Genomic DNA, 24,127 nt, shown 5'->3' with positions numbered 1-24,127 from the left:
GGGAAGAAAAAACACATGATAAACTATCTAAGAAAGTAGGTACGTCGAATACAAATTCTCATCCTTATCAAGATTTTTATTATTTTGGTTAATGAAAAAGTGAATATTTTTGTTTGGTTTTCAAAAAAGTGGCAGAAGAAACTGGAAACATTTTTTTTTTTCAAATACTTTTTTTGTGCTATTTTGTTTGTTGGAATGTAGAGTAAATATTGAACAGTGTACTACTGAAAATAAATTTATTTTTCTTGTTTTATTTCTTTGTCAAATATTGAAATCAAAATGAGAAGTTATTTCTACTATTTGACTCCTATTGTATCCAAACATTTAATGCAAATTTGAAAACATCATTGCCATTATCTGGGACTAGGAATTAGGTTGAAGTATTCATTCCTAATCTCTCATTCTGGTCAACAAAATGAGATCATATGGTTTTCCCCTTTTTTGTTAATAGGCAAACAGAAGATAGAAAACCATAGAGGGTCATAGACGATTAGCCCCTTTTATATTTGAGTTTTTAGGAAGAGGTGTGCTGACATCCCAAAATGTCTAACCCCTGTCAACAATGCATACAATGTCAAACAATTGATTTACAAATTTGGAACCATTTGGGCCAAGTGCAACATGGATATGGCTCTTCCTTAGCAGTGTGTGTGCTCAGAATCTGAGCCAGCTGAAATGATTCCTCATAAAATCATAGACTGCAAGTGCATCAAACTAAGGGGGGCATTTGACTTGCCACTTGGCCCCTGCTTCATTTTATCCTGACTAGGAACACTTGGATCCAGGAAACCTGGCTTGGGAATAGGTTCCTACTGGTAGAGCCTGATCTCATTAGGGGTCTCCAATCTTTGAAGGAGAGCTTAGTCTCTCAATGATAATGTATTAGCAGATGGCCCTGGTTATGGCCTGATACCCTAGAGAGTTGAACACCTTTATGTTTAAAAGAAAGGGCAGTTGATGAAATGATCCAGATTCCACACGGATCTGTGGGCTGGGGAGAAAGCTACTCCATGAAGTTGGGTGAAAGAGTTTGTGGCAGACATTAGAAGGGCCACAAAAGCCAAAGTTAGTACTGCGTTCTCTGGAGCTTAGTTTTTCCACAATAGTGTACTAGTAGAGGGCATAGGTTATCTCTGGATCCTACAATCATAACACCTTTGTATTTAAAAGAAATGGTGCTCAATGAATCAGCCAGATTCCACATTATTCTGTGGAGAGAGAGCTGCTCTGCGAATCCGGGTGAAATAGTTTCTGATAGACAGTAGGACTACAAAAGCTAAAGCTAGTGTTGCTAGCTCAGCTTAGAAATATAGCACTTGTATAATGATATTAATTTATTGGATCTTTGCAATGCACATGACTACTTTTGGCTGTCCTGCAGAGGTTTGCTGGAAACTTGTAATTTATAGCGAGTCAGCTATTATGTATGTCTCACTTGATTAATCTTTGTTGCCAAATGTTCTGTTTCACATTATTAATTCCCCATGAAATTTATTAAAAAAAAAAAAAACCACAAAAGTAGCTGGCAGAAATTGTATTGGTGAGTTACGAGTTCCATTGTAGCACTTTTGGAAAAATCAAAAGCCATAAAAATTAGTGACATTCAAATTATTCAATTGGAATTTTTTGGTCTACCCAACGGGTTTCTCCATGGTGAAAGCTTATTTCCATGTCAAGCATTGCATGCTGATAGAGATAAGACATACTACGTAAAGGCAGTTAGTCAATGGCCTTAAGGTTCCTGAAGTTTATCACTTCATTTCCACCTATGGTGGTGACTTGCTAAAGAAAAAGAAGAGGAAATTTGCTATTGTGGCTTTTTCCTAGCCCTACTGACTGCTTGTCTTTGTCGCAATGCAGAAACGATATGAAGACATTCCAGTTTTGGGGCAAAGACCATCAGAATGAAGAATTGTGGGAATGTACAATCTTTTCCCATTTAAAAGTTGCAAGCTTCTTGAAATTTGGTCAAGCATTAGGTAGCAAATGATTGTTGCAATAAGCGTTTTACTTGAGTATTTTTCTCCAGCATGGTTTTGTATAACTGAATGCTTCAAACTGTGAAGATGGTAAAACCTGTTTGGGTGCAATGCTTTGTGCTCAACATGATAAGTTTCAGTTTGATTTATGAGAATCAAAAATTAGTTTATTTCCTTGATACCTGGTTTTTTATTTGGTTGTTAACATTTTCATCACTTATGCTATCTTTCATTTTTCTTACCATCTACTACGGTGATTGTTGCTATATTTGGTAAAGATGTTGCCATGTTACTACAACATGGTACTCACAATATATATGCCTAGAAGAATTGACATTGCCTTGGGACTCTACTAATTTTTCCCTTGTCCTTTTGACACCTAAATTTCATTCAAACCGATTTTAATTTCCATATATACATGGAAATGCAAATATAATGAGGAGGAATTTCTAGCTTTAGAGGTCCCTTTTCAGTAGGTTTAGTAAAGAAAATTCAAAAAACATTAGTAGTCTGTTATTTGTTGCCAATTTTAACATTAACCCACAAATTTTTAGGCCCTTGTCCACTTGTAACTTGTAAGCGTTTGCTGAGTGGAGAGGAACTTGGAACTTGAAGACCGGAACCCTAACTGACGTTGTCGGGGAAGGGACGATTGGATGCAGTTGGGGCATGATGTTGCTCTAAGCTTACCAATGTTTTTAACGTCTTTCCATTCTTTCTGGAATTTTTTTTTTGAAGGAATTATAAAATACAACAACGTATGGAGAAATAACGCTTTTATATTATCATATAAGTGGCTTCATCATTTTGGAAAAATGTTGAAGTCCATGCTTTGTGCAAATTAGAATTTGTATGGTGAGACACTCCCATCTGTCTGGACTCTGGAGGTGCATAAAATCAAGCAACCTTCATCTCGTGCATGGAGGAGCATCTCTACTTGGGTAGGAAGAAATAGAACGTGTCTGATAAAAAATTGAACGTTGCGAACTTGGGGGGGATAGGAAGAATGCCAGCAGAAAGTGAAAATCATCCAGCCGAGCAACAGTCTGAAATCCACTATAAAATGGGGAAGCTAACCCGATCATAATCCAAGAAGAAATTCCTGTTTTTAATAGAAGTAAAAGGCTTTTTGCATATTCACTTTCATACTATTTTAATTTGATAGCTTATAATTTTGATTAAATACTTATAAAGTTGTGCTGTCAAAGGGCAAAGAAGCTATAAAAGGGGTTGTGGTGGGGCAACAATCCAATGCATCCAAGAAGGCAACAACAGTTCGACGCACTTTAGAAGACCAACGTAATATTCATTTTTCAAGATGAAATGGGTACTTGGGTGCAAGGACGAGATGAATGGGTTCCAAGATGAAATGGTATTTGGTTGCAGAGATGAGATGGAGACAATTGATTTTTCAAAGATAAAATGGGTGTTTGGGTGGTTTTAACTTTTAACTGGATAATGGATAATTGTATGTAAATGAATAATTTTAGGTTTATATGAAATAAACAAGGCATAAATATTGAGATAAAAAATAGAATTGGATAAAAATAAAAATTAAATTGATATAAAATTTGAATACTATAATGTTGTAATATGGAATGAGTATTTGTATTGATATTTTGATCATAGGCTAAGTAAAGGTGTTGGGTGATTAAACCATGATCAATTAAAAACATTTGGTTAATTATACCAAATTAAAACTACAACATATTTAAATTTAAATATATTTTATATAACATTAATTATAATATATTTGAATATAATTATAAAACCCATATTCAAATATGACTCATACTCTTATTTCATGTATGTAAGATTGAATTGTAAAAAGATGATATTTCTAGTATTGTGCTTACTTTGTTATAGTGTAAGGAAGTTACCATATTTGTTATGTTAAATCCAGATTATATTGATATTATAGTATTAAAATATAAGAAGTTTATTTACCATTTAAAAATTTTGCTTTTTAGTTTTATTTTGTTTTAAAGTTAAAATATTTTATAAAAATAAGAGTGTTTAAGAAGTTGTTTTTAAAAACAAATTTTATAAAAAACTTATGGTGGATTAATTTGTTTTAAAGATAATTAGAATTCTTCGAGGCGTAAAATCGAAACAAAAAAACCAATAGAAGAATTTGGATTCAAGAGTTTTTTACAATTTTGATGAAGGTGCAAAAATGTGAGCAAAATCATCGTTTCATTCTCATATTCTTTGCATTCTTTTCATATTTTTTATATTATAAAATACAAAAAATAAATTTAAAATGTGAGGAAATAATACAAAATTTTAAAAATGATTTGTGCTCTCACTCTTAAGTCCATAACCTAAAATGTAAAATTTAAAATTTACTACAAATTCCTTATATATTTATATTCATTTGTGATTCAACTCGGATTGCTATTAGTATGGACTTGGTGCAAGGCTTGTCAAAAACAGGGTTTTGTAACAATTCAATTTTTATGATAGTAGATTGATTTTCTAAAATGACTTACGTTATTATGTTATTTACATTACATACTAATCTCTTAAGAGGTTGAAGTCTCATGTAAGATAAACCTATGACGTAATTGATGTTTCAAAATTTTATTTTATTTTTTAACAAATGTCATAAATAAGCTGGTTTAAGATTTTAAATATTTTTAGATTTATTTATTTTAAAATTTCTGATTTTTTTAAAAATATTTTAGTGAAAAAAATGGTTATTTATTTATTTATTATTTATTTTTATCTTAATAGAAAACGTCAATTATCCGTCAATAGAGGTTACGTATTCTTTTGGTAAATAAATTTTATAAAAATTCATCATACAAATTGAGTCCCAAATTTACCACAAAACTCCTTCGAGCCCTACGTTTTTGAGTTTTCTGACAATTTAAAAAATGTCGGGTGCAATGTACAAAAAATTAAAACTGAAAGGACCCAGAAGTAAAAGCCTTGGCACGTGTCTAGGGTTTTATATCTCACAACATCTTCCTCCTTTATCTCTCTTCTCGGCTGCAGTCGCCAAACCCGTTCTAGGGTTTTCTTCTCCTAGGTATGTTTACTCTCCCCTTCTACTTTCTGGGGTTTCTCCATTCCTGTAGGTTTCTTTTCATTTGAAGATCTGTCGTGCGGCTTTATGTTTTTCTAAATCCCGATATTTTTCAATAATTTCCGACAAATCTATCAAATCTATAATTTAGTTATTTTTCTTCCATTTTGTTCATATACGTAGTGTGATTTTTGGATTACGTTGACGCACGCTTGTTTTTTATAATGACAACAGAGTTATCAAACTGTAGAGAAACAGAAAGCAGTAGCCATGAGGTACTTCTCTCTTTCTCTCTATGTATTAGCGTATTTTAGTGTCTCTTCTATCTGTTTTAATGTGTCTGTGTGTTTGCTGAATCAACTAAGAATCGAACTGGACTGTTAATCTTCTTGCTTGGACGAAATGAGATCGGCGCCCTTCGTTTTTTAGAGGAAGAGAAGTGTTCCAAAATTTTAACAAACATTGCTCTTGTAGTTCGTTTGTTGAAATTTATGAACATATCCATTTACACGAGGAATTTCTGTGGTACTTTTTATTGAAATGCAGCTCTACGTTTATTCTTCATTGTCAAGCTTTACTTAGCTTTGTTTAAACGGAGATTGTTTGACTTTTTTCTGCTTGATTGATTGAATACACTTCTTATAAGTATTCCAAGTCATTCAATCCATTAGGATTTGATTGACTGTACCTGCTCACTTCCCCTTTTACAAATAATGCGTTTCCCAATATTATTTGCATAATAAAATGTGGGTAAAAATTTGTGCATAACAAGATATGAACCAAATGTTATAGGTCTGTATGTTCTTTGAATTCACCTTTGAACCTACAATTTTCTCCCATTTTCATCATTTAAGGCATTGGATCAATGTGGTGTCTTTGTATTGGAAAAGCATTTTGTTTCATGCTATATTGGTTGTCTATTTTTTTGCATCTTGTTAATGAAATTCAAGCATTTGATAGGACTCATGGTATCTTTGAACTTTATGCCTACTTCTATCCAAAGATGTTACAACTATGCTTATTGAATGTTAAGATGTATGCTGTGTTGAAATACATGATCACTGTAGTCCTATATTAAAAAGAAAAAAAGAAAAAAAGAAATGGGTACTGCAGTTTTTTGTAACTTTTAAAGATGATCTAAGTTTATGAATATAGAACCAATATGTTTGCCTTCTGTTTTCTGTTATCAGCAAGCTTCAGAGTGAGGCATTGAGAGAGGCCATCACCCAGATTGTTGGAGATGCAAAGGAGAAAAAGCGTAACTTCATTGAGACCATTGAACTCCAAATTGGACTGAAGAACTATGATCCCCAAAAGGACAAGCGTTTTAGTGGGTCTGTGAAGCTGCCACACATCCCTCGTCCTAAGATGAAGATCTGCATGCTTGGTGATGCTCAGCATGTGGAAGAGGTAAATTACTGTTTTGACTTATCTAACAAATAACTGAGAACAAAACAATAAAAATTGATTTTGATTTCTCCTATCATTTTTTAATCCTTGATTTTCCTGTGACGCTATACTTCCTATTATAAGCTGTATGGCTAGGTTTTTACAATAATGTACCATTCTATACAAAAATAAATTCAGATATGAGTGGTTCTATTCTAAGGATGTATGCTGAACTTTTATGCAAATTGAAAATATTGAGTTATATTCCCCTTAGAATTTCAGAGTCATCTTTTACAGTTGAAGTATGAGTTGTATATAGCTTTTCTCTTTGATGTAACATTTCCCTCGTTGTTAACTGGCAGGCAGAGAAGATAGGATTAGAGTACATGGATGTGGAAGGGCTGAAAAAGCTCAATAAGAACAAGAAACTGGTCAAGAAGCTTGCCAAGAAGTACCATGCTTTTCTTGCATCTGAAGCTGTCATCAAGCAGATCCCTCGTCTTTTAGGCCCTGGTCTCAACAAGGCAGGCAAGTGGTGTTACTTGCCATGAGTTAGTTGCCCATTTCATTATTGTTATGATTGTTAACCTTTAGCAGTTATATTAAATCTTAGAGTGGATGTATTGTTGTATACAGTGGGATAAGATAATGATGTTCTCTTAACAAGAGCAGCTAGACTTGGTTTGGAAGAACATCTATCGATAGGATGCACATTTTGGTTGTGATTGGTGATGGAAGGCTGTATGATGTAATGATTAAAATGTGCATTCATTGGATTCATCTAACTATTTTTTCCCAATGATTGGTCCCTAAGTTGTGAAAACTGAAGCACATGAATGTCTTATTCACATGTATATTCACATGATTGGAATATGTTCATGTTTTTCTGGTAGTAATAAAGAGTTGGCCTGATAGGTTTTTGTTTCCCCCCTTTTTTGTTTTTTTGTTTTTGTGTTTATTTTCTTTGATATTTTTTTATGGGGTTGATTTATTTTAAATGATTTTACAAGTATTCGTGTTAGGTGGATTGTCCAACACTGCTAAAGTGTGTCTCACTGGGGGATCGGTGTGTTAATATGACTCAATATGATTTTTCCAGTTGTGTTCCGTCTGTTATTTAGCTTTTGTGTACCACTTGTGTACGTTGGGTGCACCTCTTTTGCTAGGCACTGCTCTCTTAATATATTTTTGATTTTTCTATCCAAACATACAAAAATATGACTCAAATCTAATTCTCATTTTCTGATTGCTTGGTGTCCCTTTAGGAGGCATTATCATACTAAGTACCTTAGTAAATTTATCATATTGATCAATATAATATAATGATACTAAGTGCAATAGCTTAAAATCTAGGTTCATTTGTTACATTTCTTCCTTGCATCATATTTATACTTGTCAGGTGGTTACTGCAGGGAAGTTTCCAACACTGGTGACTCATCAGGAATCCCTTGAGTCAAAAGTTAATGAAACAAAAGCAATGGTGAAGTTCCAACTTAAGAAGGTTCTCTGCATGGGTGTTGCTGTGGGCAACTGCAGCATGGAGGAGAAGCAGATCTTCCAGAATGTGCAACTTAGTGTCAACTTCCTTGTCTCATTATTGAAGAAAAATTGGCAAAATGTAAGTTCAGCAACCTCACATTTAACATGACAAAGCAGCTAACCATTAAGTAGGTCCTATGCTTTGAAAATTAGGGTTCAACTGCATGACTATGTACCCTTATCTTGTTTCTTATAAAATAAGAAACCCTGTAATTGTGTGGGTTATAAATACCATTCACATGTAGGTTTTGGTCTATTTGTTGCAGTCCAAATGCTATTTCAGATCCTTTCATCTTGGTCAATTTTGGCCAATGCGTGATTTGCTAGGTTGTATTTTGAGTAGCCCATGAGGAAGGTGTCTCATTAGATTGTTATGAATATGTATTTCTTATGATTCTGTCTGGGTTATATAACTCGTTCCCTGGCTAATACCATAGTCCTGCATCAGCTACAAATGAAGGTTGTTAGGAAGTTATTTAGATGTGTTTGGATCATGGAAAGTATGAGGGAAAGTAGGAAGGAAAGAAAATAAGGAGGAAAATAAAAGTGAAGGAAAATGAAGAATAATTATAAACTTAATTAGTTTTTGTTGTATGCTCAAATTATTTATCCTCTTTCCTCTGTTACATAAAAAAAATGAAGGATTTGTAATTGCATAAAATTTTCTATCATATTTGATTTTCCATGTTACTTAACAAGGCAAATCAAACAAGAGATTTTGGATATTTTCCTCTCTTTTTTCTCCTTTTCCAAAAAAGTTAGCTAACTAGAATTATGCAATTAATACTGCAATGGAAACAAGATCCCTTTGTATTTTGTCTTGCTCGTACAGAGACATTTCCCTTTGCTCATTTGACATTTTGCTATAATCATACTACTGGTTGGATCCATGATGTACTTCTAGGTTTATTGCATATTTGATGGTATATTTTCTTTAGAGCTGTGTTTCGCATTTTAGTTAAATGTTCTTTAGTAATCATTTTGCTGTTTTCTGTTCCTGCAATCAGGTGAGGTGCCTGTACCTGAAGAGTACCATGGGGAAATCCAATCGCATCTTTTAGAAATTTGCTTATTATGAGAGTTTTGTAGTGAGTGGTAGTACTGCACAAGACTGTTAAAACATTTATCTGAAAATGCCTAAGATCTTATATTTGTTCTTCTTTATTGGATCCTTCTGTTTTGAACCTGAGATTTTAATTTTTAAGCATTGATGTTAGTCCGAAGTAGATTTTTTTTTTACTTGTGTTTTAATATGATTTTGTTTCACAATTCAGCTCTGAAATGTTGTCTGTCTTTATGTATTCACCTGAAATTTTTATGGAAGATGATATGGTGCCACAAAGTTTTCTTTGATACTAGAGAAATATCACTTTTGGATTAGTGTTTCACAGGCAGTTTGAAGGGATAACGTTTAATTTCTGTTCCTGCATTCTCAAATGTGAGAAGCATATTAAATGGTGTATTAGTGGCCATTGATTCTGATTGGCGGTTAGTGGGAAGAAAATAACTGTCGACCGAAGTTTTCAATAAAATGCCACATTTCAAAGCACAATATCCATCTTTTTTACTTCGGGAAATTTGGTCAAAACGCCTAAGGAACGTCCATCCAAGGTTGATAGGTTGCTTTTGAATGAAAACTTACATGCTTAGCCAAAAAAAGACACAGATATGCTAGCCCGTGGCTTGTACACAGGTCACTTTATTTATTTAAAGAGCACCATTCCACAAAACCATATCTAGAGGCCTCAGCTCATTTTATTTTGTAGCATTTGAGGTAAGCTACTTGCATCTTTAAAAATCCGTTTCCTTATTTTACTTTGTGGTGATGCCTCCATTTCCCGTGATTCTTCCAACCAAAAACTAAATCTGTTATGCCGAACGATGAGAGGACTTCCAATCAAATTGCATCAATGTTTGTTACATCTAGCCATCCAATGATTTCCGTGGTACAGTGTGAAACACTAGCTGTATTGCTAGCCCATCAATAGAGATGGCTAGATGTTGAACCCTCAATTTGAAGAAATACATCAGAGAGAAAACTCTGGTTATTCAGTCACATACAAGCTGGCACATGCCTCATGTTTACATAAATAGGCTTACATATGGTAATCATGAAATTTAAATTTAATAAGGACAAAGAAATATAGATGCAATGATCAATTGAAGCAAAACTTGAATGACTTAGCCATGTTGAGAGTATAGAGGTTAAAAAGGTCTTGACATCACTTCTAGGACTATTCTTTCACCATGAAAGAACTTTTACAACTGCATCCACCCACTGCGCTCGGGTTTGTGCTCACCTGCATGTCAAGACTGGAAATTAGCCAATGCCATACACTCATTTGTACAAATGTACCAAAAACATGATTATTTTGAAGACACTATTCAACCATACAAGTATGGGCTCCAAGAAAGAGAAGCCTAAATTTGATCAGGAAGTCATGCTAGGGTGAGCATCTCTTAGGGTCATACAAGGCACACCCTGCACTTTAGCCCATGTCCTTGCAATTGTCAATATAACAGAAAGAACACAAAATACACAAAAAGTAACCAAATATGTTTGTGCTATTACCTATTATTAGATCAATTGACCGTCAATAGACTGAGTAATTAACAGTTAAAAGTTATCCATCATGAAAAATACGAACCAATTTTCTATCAAGGGTATGAACCCGACCCAGGAAGATCTCACAAGTCAACAACTGAAAAGCCAGGCACAAAACTCCACCAAGTGTTTATCTACCAATTATTATCGTTCTGCTCCACAAATCCTGTTTACCCATCAAACTAGATTGAGGGTCATCTCCTCTCTAAATTTAGGGTCATACGGTCTTCTTTCCCTCTTGTCTTGAATAGATGCCTGCCTCTAGCTTTCAACTAACATATTCATTTTCTAGTCATTTATCCATCTTAACGTCTCCATTTCAGCATGCTTATTTTATGTGGGTAGGCACCATTAGTATAGGGCCTTTATCTAGCAAAATTGCCCTTTAATGTTAACCTAACAATCGAAAACCACTTCCCCACAACATCTATCCTGTTCTAATCCTGCAGGTAATGTTCACTTCATTCTCCCTTTATCAATGATCAGTTCAAAGAGAACCAAATAGTCACTTGGCCATCAATTCTTACAATTCCTCTAATTCTACTCTTGTAAATATTTTTAAATTCTCCTCTAGCCTTTTTTTTTTTTTTTTGGATAGGCTAACAAGAATATATAAAAGATACCAATCAAAGAACACCGCAAGTACACGGGACAATTCTACTCTAGTTAGTGGAGTTATATTTTTTAAAATTTTAATTCCGTTTAATTTAAAATCCCTAGATTCAAAAGCTCCTTTTCACAGTTATAACTTAAATAAAATCCAAACGATTTACACACCACATAGGAAAAAAGTTAAGGATCTAATGTGAACCTTAAGATAAGCATGTTTCGGAATTGATTTGCCTATTTCTCTTTCGATACTCATGCTTTTCAATGTATCATTTCTTTATCACATTAATATATCTTGTGTCCATGCTCTCATTCAAAACTTGAACTTCTTGTCCTTCCATCCATCAAATCATTTTGAATCCTTGTCAATGAAATTGGGATGAATGCAAGGGATAAAAGCATTTGAAAATGAGCTCTCACTAACATCAGATTCCCTGCTTTTGATAAAAGTCCCTTTAAGAAGCTGCCTGTCTCTTAACCTTTTCTATAAGTACTACGATCAATGCAAAGAAGATTGAGCAGTTGCTTGTTTGGGATATGGAGGGGGTATCAAACCTAGCAAAGTTGCTTGGTTGCGGGAAGGGGTCATTCCAACTGCTTTGTTCAGATTCCTCTGAGGTGAAAGCAGCATGGAATGCAGAAGTGGGGAGGATAGCAGATTAGAAAAACATGTTGAGGTTCGAACTCATGACCTCCTAACAACTAAGACTCTAATAGCATTTTAAGCTATCGAATTGCCTGAAATCAGCTTGATGTGCATTATTGCCCCATCATAACCTAACATCTTAAACTTTTGAATTAACTTGGTAGCTTAACTTTGTATCAAGAGCCAAGCTATCAGGAAGTCATAAGTTCAAACCTCACTGTATTGTTTATTTTCCCAATTTATTGAAGCTATGTGCAATTCCAAAAGAAAGTAAGGAGTTAAGGCTTTAGCCTAAATAAATATATATATATATATATATATTCATGTATATATTGGCCACCTGTAATTACCTAACATTTTAAGCTGCCAATTACATAACATTTTAAGCTTTCTACCCTCATTAAAAGCAAATTATCAAGCCTTTCACATATTTTATATCATATCCAGGAAAAAAAGACATTCTATCACTTTTTCAGTCCAGATGTCTTTTAGAGAGAAGTTGGAGATGTTTCAGAGCAGTTTTCTGTACAGTAGGATGGACTGAAATTACCTAACATTTTAAGCTTTCTACACTCATTAAAAGCATATTATCAAGTGTTTCACAAATTTCATGTCATATCTTGGAAAAAAAAAAAAGAAGACATTTTACCACTTTTTCACAGTCCAGATGTCTTTTAGAAAGAAGCTGGAGACGTTTCAGAGGGCTTTTCTGTACAGTAGGATATACTGCTTGGATGAGATTCTAATCAAAATTTCAAGAAATAAATCCTATAAATTAGAAAGTTATTCTAGAATACTTATACTTTCAAGAAACTTTAGAATGACTACTATCATCAAGCCTGTGTAAGGATGAAATATTAGAATTAGATGTGATATGGATCAAAAGGAAAAATATACCATAAAGCAAGTCGAATAGGCGATCATTCTATAGCAATTAGTAGTCAAGTTGTGATCACATGTATGATATTTAATGCACAAATGTACTTCTGAATGACACAAGCTAATAAACAATGCAAGCTTAATATAAAGAGACCTACCAGGAAAGCAGAACGGATCAGTTCCTCAACATAATCAACAGTTGCACCTTTTACAAAATCATACGAAATTTTATCGACCACCAATTTCACTCCATCCCTTTCAAAAATTCTGCAAATGTTAAATAATAAAAGATGATGTTGTAAAGAAAACACAATATTAATTGAGTGCAAATTATTCCAATGCAGTCATGGAAGAGCAACAAAAAATGGGTGGGTAAGAAAGCAAACCTGTCATCTGAATTAGTTTTATCATCCAGTAAAAAGACATATTGAAACCCAGAGCACCCACCAGTCTCGACACTCAAGCGAAGCATTTTATCCTTCATGGAAGCTTCATTGGTTTGCAGTTCCTTAATTCTCTGTAAGGCATTCCTAGAGTCAATAAAAAGAGACCAAGTGACAATATGCAACAATACAAGCATTTGAGGAATTGAAATGCAAATAATAGGTACGTTCATGAGACACCCATGTCATTGCAAAACCAACTGACATGGATCATATCTTTAGTCGAGGAAAAAAAAAAAGACTCAGCACAGAGGTAAACGTAAGCCAAAACTAAACGGTATTCTGGATTAAGCAACCCACTAACCTCTAACCTCGCCTAATATCCCAGTGCAGCCCCTCATGCCAAGTATTATGAATCTAACCACTAAGCTGAAAGCTCTACCCACTACTTCATAGCGATCCTAAATATCTTCGCATATTGGGAAGCTCCTTTGATGTACGTTTCTCAAAACTTTATGATCCAAAAATTTCCATTCCATGTTTCCTCTGTTTTTTCCTAATCAATATATCCATATGCTTCATAACCTAGATACGATTGTCAATGAGTCCAACAACAACGGAAAATTTTCACATCACAACCAAAAAAAACTGAAATTCGTGTGAGCAATTGAATTCAAAACCCTACACCTAGCGGAAATTGGGGCAAAAAAAAAAAAAAAAAAAAACGAACGCATCGATAAAATAAAGGAGAGAGGGAGAGAGTACTTGGACGCAATTGTCGGTCATTTGAATGGCATCGAGAGATGGTGATTGAGAAGGAGATGGAGAGTGGTGAAGAGCAGAAGTGGTGAGAAGTAGGGCTTGATTTTGCCGAATACGAGCAGCGATGAATGTATGCAGACGCCGAAGCACCGATCTTGACATGCCTTCTCTCTCTTTCCGCCTTTCGCCTCTGCCTCCTTCCTTTGCTTCTTCCAAACTGTTGAACCAATGATAAAAATTTAGAACATCAAGCTTTCGTATAAAATTTGGATTCGTGCTTTTTATTTCATATAATTCTTAAATTATTTATCAAAGTTATAATAAAAATGTCAAAATTAAAGTGAAAATGAAATTATTGGTGGAAAATAAATTAAATTATTTTAGAATGACTTATTTTTAATTTGAAGTTGTACTGTTAAATTGTTTTATCAAATATCCTTAATATATTTAACAACTTAAATTTTAAAATTTATTAAATTGTTAATTTTATTTATTAAATACTTTTTAAATATGAAAATTTACTAAAAATGAATGAATGTTGGAGATAGATTGAAAAGAAGAAGGAATTATTCACTATTACATAATTATTTTGGAATTAAAAGAATAAAAATAATAAAAGGTAAATTAAAGGGAAAATGTGGTTTAAATTGCGTTTGATAATGTTTTTTTTCTTGATATATAATAATCAACATTGAGTTAATTTAAGACATCATTAATGATAGGATTTGAACTCAAATCATGTTCTACTTATTATGAATATACTTTCCGGTATTAGCTTTAACCAGAAAGTATTTGCTTTAACCAATTAAACTATCGTGGAAATTGCGTTTGATCATGTTTATATTCGAAGTGTTTGTAGTAATTTTTTTTTTTATAAGTGTTTTTATGAGAATTAACTATAAAGTATTTTTTTATAAATAAATAGTTTTTTTAATACTATAAATGACAATGATTCTAAAAATGTTTCTATAAATTTTATTAAATTTGTGAAGCCTAAAATCTAACTTTATTAAATTGAGTATGAATTAAAAATCTCCAAGATATAAAATTTAATGAAGAGATTCACCACATAAACTAGAAATCGGCCCAGTTACAGCCCAATAGTTCAAAAATTGGGCAGGCCCATTCTCGGCCCATAATTAGCTTAATGAACGTAGCCTTAATTTCTGTTTGGACAGAAGGATCGAATCATCCCTTCTCCAGAGTTCTGCGTTTGGGTCGATCTGTTTAAGATACCTAGATCACTGCACGAAAGCATTCAATTTCTCATCCGCAAAAGCATTGAATCGTCCCTTTCTCCCAATGCTGCGTCTTGGTCAATCTCTCGGTTCAAGGTACTGTTCTTTTCCCAATTCAATCAATCGACTTATACGTTGGATACAATCGTCTGGATGCTGTGAAAGTAATGAGAAAATGAAAGAAAATTTTGAATAGTAAATTGTTCGCCGTCTAGGGTTCGATATTACAGAAAATTGCACTTTATCTAAAACTCATGAGACACTTTGGCTTATTTGATTTGAATTTTTTGGATTTTTTTTTTCCGGATTTTTGGTAGCAAGGAGGGTGAGAGAGACAACATAGTAATCAAAATGTGGTTTTCTTTTATTTTTCTCCATTTTCCTGGTGACCAAACAGATGGTCGGGTTGCACTTAGAGTGCTTTATTAGTTGGATATGCTATTGCTGGAAGGTTTCAATTTTAGAGTTTCTCTTTGGATGTGAGAAGGGCAAGAAGTGAGAAAAACTGTGACCTATGTGTGTTTTGGGCGTTGGGATTAAACTATGCCTCTGTGTGGATCTCGTTAGGTAGGAAGGAAGGAAAGGAAAGAAAAGAAAACTGCTTAAACTCGCTGAAGGACTTCCCTTCCTCTCCCCGTGATCCAAACAGAGGCTACTCATTGCATAGAGAATATTTATGTTGTATTTTCTTCATTTCAATGCCAATATTGCAAAATTCTTACTCTAGTTTTTTCTTCTTTTTTGTTGTATGGGAATGGAAATAATTTTTTAGGAGATAGCTTTGTTGTGATGCTACTGTGTCCGTTCATTGGCAATTGAATCAGATTTTGTGGGTCACCTTTTTATTTTATTTATTTTAATATTGATTAACTACTATGTCTTCGTGATTACAGAACGACATGGTTTATTGATCAATATGTTTGGTGTTTATGGATTTTATGAAGGCAATTTGACAGTTTAATTGTGTGTGGTATTTTTTTCTTGACTGAATCATTACAATGAGTTATGCAGAACCCCTAATCCTTTTCCCCCGAATTCAATATGTCTTGGTGCGTGTTGCTGTAATTCTCTCATTTCACGAATTCTGGACTGCAAAATTATTTGCTATGAGAAAGCATACTAAGGATATTTAGGATATTTTCAAAATGTTCTTTTATCTTAAAATTTTATTTTCACCAATTGTTACTCTTGAAATTGAGAGCTATGAGAATTTGAGCAGTTGCAGCAATGCTGCAGGGCATTGGTCTGGCTAGTATCTTCCTCCTGATCTAGATGGTTTCTTTGTATTTTTTTCCCTTATGTTTTTCAACTAAGGAGAGTTCTTATATGGCTAGTGTTAAATCCATCTATTGTGCTCCACTTTGCATTTGAACACACGAGTTAGTAGTTCAATATGTCTGTATCACCATTATAAAGTATAAGCCATTTCTAAGATATTGCCTTCACTATTATTATCCTCAAAATAAGGAAAAAAAAAACATTTTTTGTTTGTCATGAATAGTTCAATTAACGAGTCTTTATTAAGTCAAGTAGAAAACATTAACAAGTTTGGTTGATGTACAAGGAGGATATTCATGCTGTTGGCTGAACTTCACAACTTTGTATGTATCATTACAATTTTGACATTCCTGTGCTTTGATATAAAAGTATGTTCTTAGTTGAGATGAATAAAATGCAACGAGTAAGCTGCCTAGAAAGTGAGCTCCCAACATGAAGAGGGAACTGCCTTTCATAATTCTGAAAGATTATAAGAGTCAAGAAAGTAAAATGCTTCCTGGGCTGCAAAATGCATGTTTGGTGAGTTATCTAACCCATTACATGGGTGTTTCTTGTGCATAACCAAATTAAATTTAAGTACTAAAAGAGGGGTGGGAAGGCCTTCTTTGTTTGCTTAGATTGTGGGGATTCCATGTGCTATGCATTTGAGCACAGTTTCAAATTCTGGGGAGAAGCAGCATGAAACTGGGAGTTCCTATAGTAAAAATATCAGCTTTTCCTTTTCTTATTTTTGATTTTTGATTTTTGATTTTTAAATAAAATCACTAGTATTTATAAGCTAGAACTTCTGAATTGTTGGTAGGCCATCACCCCTTCAGTTTTGTGAAGTAGCATTGACAATTAAGGTCACTTTCTTTGAAGATTTTATTTACTGTGGCACATCTAATGCTCTTTGTTGATTTCAACGAATGTTGCCAGTTTTTAACAGTCGGGCGAAAAGTAAGGTTTCTCTGGAAAGTATGCAGAACAATAACTCATCCGGCAATGACCAAAAGTTTCAAGTTCGAAAACTGGAGGTCTCAGATAAAAGCAAAGGTTTCATAGAGCTACTGCAGCAACTAAGTGAATGTGATTCTGTCTCTGACAAGGAATTTGAGGAACGATTTCAAGAGCTCAGCTCCCTTGGTGATGATCATGTTATATGTGTAATTGAAGATGATCAACTTGGAAAGATCATTGCAACTGGAAGCGTTTTCATTGAAAAGAAGTTTATACGGAATTGTGGAAAAGTTGGACATATCGAAGATATTGTGGTTGATTCCAATGCCCGTGGCTTGCAATTAGGGAAGAAAATCCTTGGGTTTCTTACAGAGCATGCACGATCGAAGGGTTGTTATAAGGTGATTCTGGATTGTAGTGCTGAGAACAAAGGATTTTATGAGAAATGTGGCTTCAAACAGAAGGAAATTCAAATGGTGAAATACTTCATTTGACAAACACAAGCTTTTTGATATTCATAACCCAAATTTGATCTCGTTTGGAGGGCAGATTTATTTGGAGAGTGGTGTGTGTTTTTGTTGCTTCAACAATTGAATCCACTCCTCAAAATCAAATCCCAGTAAAAGTTGTATCTTAATTAAGTCTCCATGACTTTGGCTACTTCCATTCCGCATTCACATCCCCACCCTCCGAGGATGGAGGGATGTCATGTTTGATATGACAGTCTTCCTAACCCGCATAATTCCTTTCTCAAATTCTTCGACTCTTAATATGTTCCGTCAGCTGTCCTATAAATGATTCCCTTCATCTTCAGATTTCCCCCTTTTTCCCCCCCCGTCAAATTTGGCTGACCCAATCCCCAACTTGTTGTTATGGATTTTCTTATTAACAGTATAAATAATGAAGAAGAACAGTGACTTTTTTTTTTTAAAAAAAAAAAATTCCTATAATTAGTTTTTTTTAGTGATTTATTACCGTATATTTCATCATCTTAATTTTACTGGAAGATATTTAAGTCCTTTTTATAATTGTAACAGATTTTCTTCTCATCTCATTTTCTGATAATTAGAGGCATCACAAAGAAAATAAAATTTCGATTTATTTTATCTTAATTAATTTAGATATAAAATTCTCTTATGAATTATTATTGAAAAAATGTGTAAAATATATTATAAAATAACATATTTTATAAATTTTAAACATTTTAATCATGAATATTATTAAAAATAGATAAATAATTATTTACTAAAATTTAAATTATCAAACAATTTTCAAATAATATAAACATGGAAGAGAAATTTAAATTAGTGTGAAACACCCATACGCCATGAAATTCTTTAAAGGTAGATTGGAGCAGTGAGTTTGTGTGGGGAACATGTATAAAAACAGAAGTAAGGAGGGACTGGAGCGCAATTTTTAGGAATAACGGTTGAAAAGTTGCAACCGCTTTGGGAAAGGGTATGAATGCAAAAAGATGCAATTTTATAGATGCGGCGAGCGTATATTAGTTGGCAACAGTGTAGTATATGGGGTCTGTTACACTGGATCTTTTTCTCCAGACTCCACTCCGATCTCATTCTTCTTTCTTTCCCGACCCTAAGCCCTAGAAGCATTTTTCTCCAGTGAAATTTGAATCAAAATTGTTACATCGAAATCCACTCTCATTTCTCGACATTTCAATTTAATCTTTATTTTCTGATTTTTTTGTTGTCAATTCTTGGAGAAAATAGAAGTGTTATTTTTTTTTCTCTCTCTAAGATATACATATTTTAATTAGCATATTTCTATATATTTTTTGTTGTATTGGTGGTGCTGGAAATGGCGACAAGCTTCCACCAATGGGAATCAGACCCTCTGTTTTCGGCGGCCGAAGTCGTTCAAGATTCTGCAGACAGGTTAGTTCTCTTTCCTATCCGTTTGTTTGCTGAGAAAGCCAAGGAAAAGTTAAGAAAAGAAAGAAAGTGAAGGTTTTGAGTCTTGTTTGTTATCTTGGGTTCCAAAACATAAGATGAAGAACTCAAGTTACTCAAATGAGCTGATTATTTGTACTAGGTTCATTTCGGTGAAGTTCTGTTTTATTTTTTAATGAATGTGTCGTAAAAATGAATATTCACAACTTCATTTCATTTTGGGCCTTCGATTTTGTGTTATGAAAGGTACTGGGTTGTGGGCTTAGTGCTAATCATGTCGTCAGCCCCTCGGCATGGAGCACTTATTTGATACAAAATTATGCTTCCTCCGTATAACGCCCTGTGTTTGGATGCTGAGAATATGTGGGATCAGAATTTTGCATGTTACATTCTTGTTAAATTGGACCTGGTGAAACTATGGATTCCATTTAACTTAAATTCATGCGGCTCTTTAATCCTACCATTTTTTTTTTCTTTATCTCGTTTAGGGTAATGGAAATTGGTTTGGTTGGCTATATTTGGAATGTTTTATGAATACCCTATATTAGAAATGAATCCAAAAATTAAGATCTTGGCTTAATATCTAGGATGGAATCAATTTTTCGCCTTCTTTTGCATGAGCAAGGCCTTGTTCAAGGACACCATTCAGATCCAAAGCTACTCACATCAATAGAGTATCATAGACGTGATCTTGCAACAACACTTGAAACAGCAAAATGGCAGGTATTTATTAATGCCAACCTTCACTCTTCGCTCTGTTCAGTTGGAAGTATTTGTTAGCTTATCTTGGTTATTTTCTCTGAATCAGTTGGAGGACTTTGAAAGAGCAGTGAGTCTGTCAGCTGCAACAGACAAGTCTCGAATGAGGGAAGATGTGATTTCCAGACACAAACAGTTCATTAGAGCAATTAGGGAGCAAATTGTACATGTGGAGAAAAGCTTGTTGGATTCATCAATGGGAAATTCAGTGAGAAATACTGAGTGGATTAATTTAAATGAACAAGATAGAGATGGGTTGGCATTATTTCTTTCTGGCCAAGATCCGACTGAACAAGTTCCTCGTTATGAAAAGGAAGATAGTACTATTTTGAGGAGGTTTCTTGATCCAGTCACTACTTCTAGTTATAATGACAGTACTGATGAGATTGTTGAGCAAAAAACTAGAGAAAGTGAGAACTTGAATATGGCCAGGGCTATGCATGTAGACCATGATTTTAAATCATCGAAGGAGGGTAAATTAAGGAATGTGGGTTCTCATTATCCTGCACAGTTGAGTTTTGAAGCACCAGAGGCACTGCAAGATACTGCTGGTGGCAAACATGGTGGAGATGGCAGTTGGGATCTGGAAGCTGATGGAGCCAAAGATAAAAGTTTCTTCCACAAGGATGGGAGAGGATACCACAACAGAATGGGCATCTTTTGTTTCCTGGCTAATTTATGGCCTGCTTATGGAAGCAGGGTCTCTAGGAATTTTACAAAGAGGCTGAAAGATGGAGAAGAACAAAGCCATTCCCCATCACAAATGGATGTTTCACATGGTGCACCAGTAATGTTACATCTCTCATGCTGGTTGTTTCCCTCATTAAAATATCTTTACGGGTTGTCTCTACACATAAATGTTTTTCCTATAAAATAAAGGCATACCTATTGTTTCAAAGTGAACAAGAGCAATCCACAACTAGCTTAGCCTTAGGCTTAGTAGCAAACCTGAAACTGGTACCTGCATTTTTTGTCCCAAACCAAGGAAAAATGCATAATACTGTATTTCTAGAAATAAAAAATAAATGAATAGCATCCTATATAGTAAATTTGACATGCAGTAAAAATGTATTGAAAATTATCCTGACAAAATGACAGTTTCATCCATGATTGGAAAAAGCATTTGACAGTGGGATTATGAAAAGATCTCCATTCTCAATGACAATATTATTCCTGATTAAGTCTTTATTTCGTGGCTTCAATTTAAGTGTTGTGTATGCTTATTTGTCTATTTCCCTTTGCCAGGGTCATCAAGCACGAATGAGATTAGCCTTTCGATATGGCATTTTTCAAGGATTATGTTCTCAATTATCTGCAAAAGTCACACACTCTTATAGCTGGATAGGGGTATGGAGGTCAAGATATCAAAGATCACGATATCATATACAAGTAGATCACCATTCTGTCCGAATGATATTGATGATGCTTTTTGCACTAATAGTTTTAGGTGAGCACATCATCCCTCTTAAATATACTTTTTCATTCAGTTCCTTATTTTAAAGAATCTTCTTATCACTTAGTATTATTTTACCTGATTAATTTATGTTTATTTGTTAATAACTCCCTTGATAAGGAAGAATGTTAATCTCTACTAATGTTAGTATGTATATGGATAAACAACTGTATACAAATAAAATGATTATAGTATTTGTAGTTCCCATAAACATATTTCTTCATCTTATTTAGATTATTTTGTGTATGAATTTTTTATCTTGAACTTTGAAATTTGGTGTATGCAAAAAAAAAAATTGCCAAAAGTGCAACTAGAAAAGAATTTGAGCAGCCAGTCCCAAGGCTGAATAAAGTAAGACAGATGTGGTAGGTAGGTTGCCAAAGTAGAACGTTTAGATATGCCTTACCTAATGAACTTGAATCCTGGAAAGTGAAAGAGGGTTTATTTTGTGACCTTTGAGTAGTCGGGATCAAGATTTTAAAATGCTTTCTTAGGACTGGCCCTCAAGGCAAGGCAGTTTTGAATTTTACTTTCCCAATACTCTGCCCCTCTGAGTGAGCTGTGCATTAAATTTTAGTCGTGAAGAAAATAAGGAGCTAAAAGGGTTTGAGGTTTAATGTTATTGGAGGAACAAATGGAGCAATAAAAGTACTCCCATTCTTTTAACCATATAAGTTCTGTTGTGTGCTTCGCAGTGGAGTCCAAACTCTGGTATTGAAGTTATAGCTTATTCCATTATCTGAGCCTGCTACTTATAGCTGAAACTTATGATTTATTGTATTCTAATTCATATTTATGCAAATCAAGTTCTTTTTTAAGTGAACTCTCTTGTACCTTCTCAGGATAAAGAAAGCTACTAGAAGCATCATATACTATAAATTCTATTTCCTCCACCCCTCGCCCCCCACCTTAATCTCCGTTTGTTGCAGAGAGATCTTTTTTCTTTTTTGCTTGGAATTTGCAGTACTTGTAATATTCACCTTGTGTCAGCTCCTGTGATGCTCAGAAAACAGTTGTGGTGATGCATGCAGATTGATAGTTATAACTTAAATTGCATCCTAACAGAATCATTTTTTATGTTTTTTATATTCTAAATGAAATCCATCAAATGCTAGGCCTCAGTCCTCTTTATCATGCATGTTTTGAATAGGGCTAGCATATGGTCTGGGTTGTCATTATCCCAGGTTGATTGCTTGTGTTATCATTTATTGGAGTATTTTAATGATCCTGATAATGACATGGCTTAATTGGTGTCCGGACTCAGTGTTGACACTGCATAATTTTACCATTTGATGGTTCTCATTGGATAGGGATGCACTTCACAGGAGCTAATGAGTGGTTTATAATTGTCACCTAAAGCACTTTCACAAAATATCTGTCTTGTGATATGCTAAACGGGACCATGGCCATATGGATCAAGTTCCATGATAGAATATGACAGTTGTATTATTATGGTGCCTCCAGTGGTTGGGTCGGTGGCAAGTGGTTGGGGTGAGATAGGGGGCCCAGGTTCCATTCCAGATAAAAAGGTCTTCAATGAAGAACTATATTGTTACAATGCTTCTCGTTAAAGAGAGTTTTGGACATCTTCCAGCCAAGTTTGTGGGAAAAATTTCCACTGAAAAGGACACTCTTACACCATTTGGAATATTTGAGAGAGTGGTGGTTGTTTTACAGGTTGCATCTCTTGAGCATTATATAATGTGAGGATCCATTATGAGCAACAACCAAACTAATGTTTGTAAACATATGTTGGTGATGCAGGTATCCTGCTGTTTCAAGTTGCTTGAAAACAGTCTATTTATAGGTGCATTTTACAGCCTATTTCGGTCGATGTGCTTCCAGATTTACATCAATGGTGGAAATGATGACTGCTGCCCAGCTACCTTCCCACTCCCTGGCGCACAAATATTGCATCAGGTGGTGTAAATACTGTTGTGTTCTTATTGAAAGTGTGTACCGGTGTGCAGCTGGCTGTTGAAAGGATCTTGGGGTAATATGATGACAACAACCTCGTCTGCTAGCAATGCATTTGAGTGGCAGAAGTGAGTGTAATGTTAATTTTTTCAGCACCCTTGAAAGAATTTTAGTGTTGCACAAACCCCTGAAAAAGCTTTGCATTTTCAATTGAATGCTGAGCCGCCGCCAGAATATGTTGCTCTTGTAGTATTGCCATGTTGTGAATCTTGTAATATGGCAGTGTATGGTTGTGAATCACGTCATGGGACTTCTTACAATCATTTTTCTAAGATTTTTATTTTTATTTTTTAAAATTATTTGTTATTTTCTCTCGTGACGTGTTTAGCAGAGGGTGGCATTTACTTTGTCTGTTCTTTTGAAAGCCACTATTCATTCACTAGCGGTTTTTTATAAGTGACTTTCTTTAGAAGTTCCTCTTTAAAAAAATAAAGATCTATTTTTTAATATTATATGACTTGAAAGATTATTAAATAACAAAATGAAAGTAAGAATAAAAACATTGATGATATAACTATTATAAAATAAACAAAATTTGACCAAACTTTTAAAATGCTTATTGTAATCAATATTCAGTACTTAGTAACATGGTTCAGTGAATTAAATATTACTTTTCAAACTTATCACGCTTTTTTAAATAAATATTTTATTTTATTATTAAAGTGAAAAAGATTTCTTTTTGCAAGTTATAATAATATTATTTGTCATTTTCTTAGTGTAGGAAAGGCTCAACCCTTACAACTCGTACAAA

The 24,127-nt window shown here is 34.1% G+C and overlaps 4 protein-coding genes across 8 annotated transcripts; 3 read left to right on the top strand and 1 right to left on the bottom strand.

Annotated features, from left to right (window-relative positions):
- Nucleotides 1-4,863: 4,863 nt before the first annotated feature.
- On the top strand, nucleotides 4,864-9,161 carry LOC100266487 (large ribosomal subunit protein uL1z). Its single transcript, XM_002282605.5, has 6 exons — nucleotides 4,864-5,013; nucleotides 5,245-5,285; nucleotides 6,201-6,420; nucleotides 6,762-6,927; nucleotides 7,812-8,017; nucleotides 8,946-9,161. Exons 2-6 carry the CDS (start codon nucleotides 5,281-5,283, stop codon nucleotides 8,997-8,999), a joined length of 651 nt encoding a protein of 216 aa, XP_002282641.1. The 5' UTR covers nucleotides 4,864-5,013; nucleotides 5,245-5,280; the 3' UTR covers nucleotides 9,000-9,161.
- A 745-nt stretch (nucleotides 9,162-9,906) lies between these two features.
- LOC100244143 (iron-sulfur assembly protein IscA-like 2, mitochondrial) lies at nucleotides 9,907-14,107 on the bottom strand. Of its 2 annotated transcripts, XM_010655782.3 has the most exons (5): nucleotides 13,826-14,083; nucleotides 13,064-13,194; nucleotides 12,836-12,944; nucleotides 12,448-12,507; nucleotides 9,907-10,238 (listed from the first exon to the last, which is right to left on the bottom strand). In XM_010655782.3, exons 1-5 carry the CDS (start codon nucleotides 13,982-13,984, stop codon nucleotides 10,173-10,175), a joined length of 525 nt encoding a protein of 174 aa, XP_010654084.1. In that variant the 5' UTR covers nucleotides 13,985-14,083; the 3' UTR covers nucleotides 9,907-10,172. The 2 variants fall into 2 exon arrangements, with proteins under 2 accessions (XP_010654084.1, XP_002282626.1); XM_002282590.4 differs by lacking the exon at nucleotides 12,448-12,507 and having other exon boundaries at nucleotides 13,826-14,107.
- An 877-nt stretch (nucleotides 14,108-14,984) lies between these two features.
- Nucleotides 14,985-17,925, top strand: LOC100249529 (glucosamine 6-phosphate N-acetyltransferase). Of its 2 annotated transcripts, none has more exons than XM_002282581.4 (2): nucleotides 14,985-15,156; nucleotides 17,267-17,925. In XM_002282581.4, the coding sequence occupies exons 1-2, from the start codon at nucleotides 15,125-15,127 to the stop codon at nucleotides 17,769-17,771; spliced, it is 537 nt and encodes a 178-aa protein (XP_002282617.2). In that variant the 5' UTR covers nucleotides 14,985-15,124; the 3' UTR covers nucleotides 17,772-17,925. The 2 variants fall into 2 exon arrangements, with proteins under 2 accessions (XP_002282617.2, XP_010654086.1); XM_010655784.3 differs by having other exon boundaries at nucleotides 14,987-15,156; nucleotides 17,257-17,925.
- A 734-nt stretch (nucleotides 17,926-18,659) lies between these two features.
- Nucleotides 18,660-23,672, top strand: LOC100855344 (uncharacterized). Of its 3 annotated transcripts, XR_009466445.1 has the most exons (6): nucleotides 18,661-19,172; nucleotides 19,775-19,910; nucleotides 19,996-20,733; nucleotides 21,192-21,393; nucleotides 22,710-23,076; nucleotides 23,164-23,276. XR_009466445.1 is itself a non-coding variant. In XM_003632598.4 (5 exons), the coding sequence occupies exons 1-5, from the start codon at nucleotides 19,096-19,098 to the stop codon at nucleotides 23,187-23,189; spliced, it is 1,179 nt and encodes a 392-aa protein (XP_003632646.2). In that variant the 5' UTR covers nucleotides 18,672-19,095; the 3' UTR covers nucleotides 23,190-23,672. The 3 variants fall into 3 exon arrangements, 2 of the variants coding, with proteins under 2 accessions (XP_059595158.1, XP_003632646.2); XM_003632598.4 differs by lacking the exon at nucleotides 22,710-23,076 and having other exon boundaries at nucleotides 18,672-19,172; nucleotides 23,164-23,672; XM_059739175.1 differs by lacking the exons at nucleotides 22,710-23,076; nucleotides 23,164-23,276 and having other exon boundaries at nucleotides 18,660-19,172; nucleotides 21,192-21,610.
- Nucleotides 23,673-24,127: the final 455 nt, after the last annotated feature.

The sequence above is a fragment of the Vitis vinifera genome, chromosome 8, assembly GCF_030704535.1.
Source record: "Vitis vinifera cultivar Pinot Noir 40024 chromosome 8, ASM3070453v1".
NCBI lineage: Eukaryota > Viridiplantae > Streptophyta > Magnoliopsida > Vitales > Vitaceae > Vitis > Vitis vinifera.
Note: the sequence above shows the minus strand (reverse complement) of the source record. Positions and strands in the feature narration are given on the sequence as shown.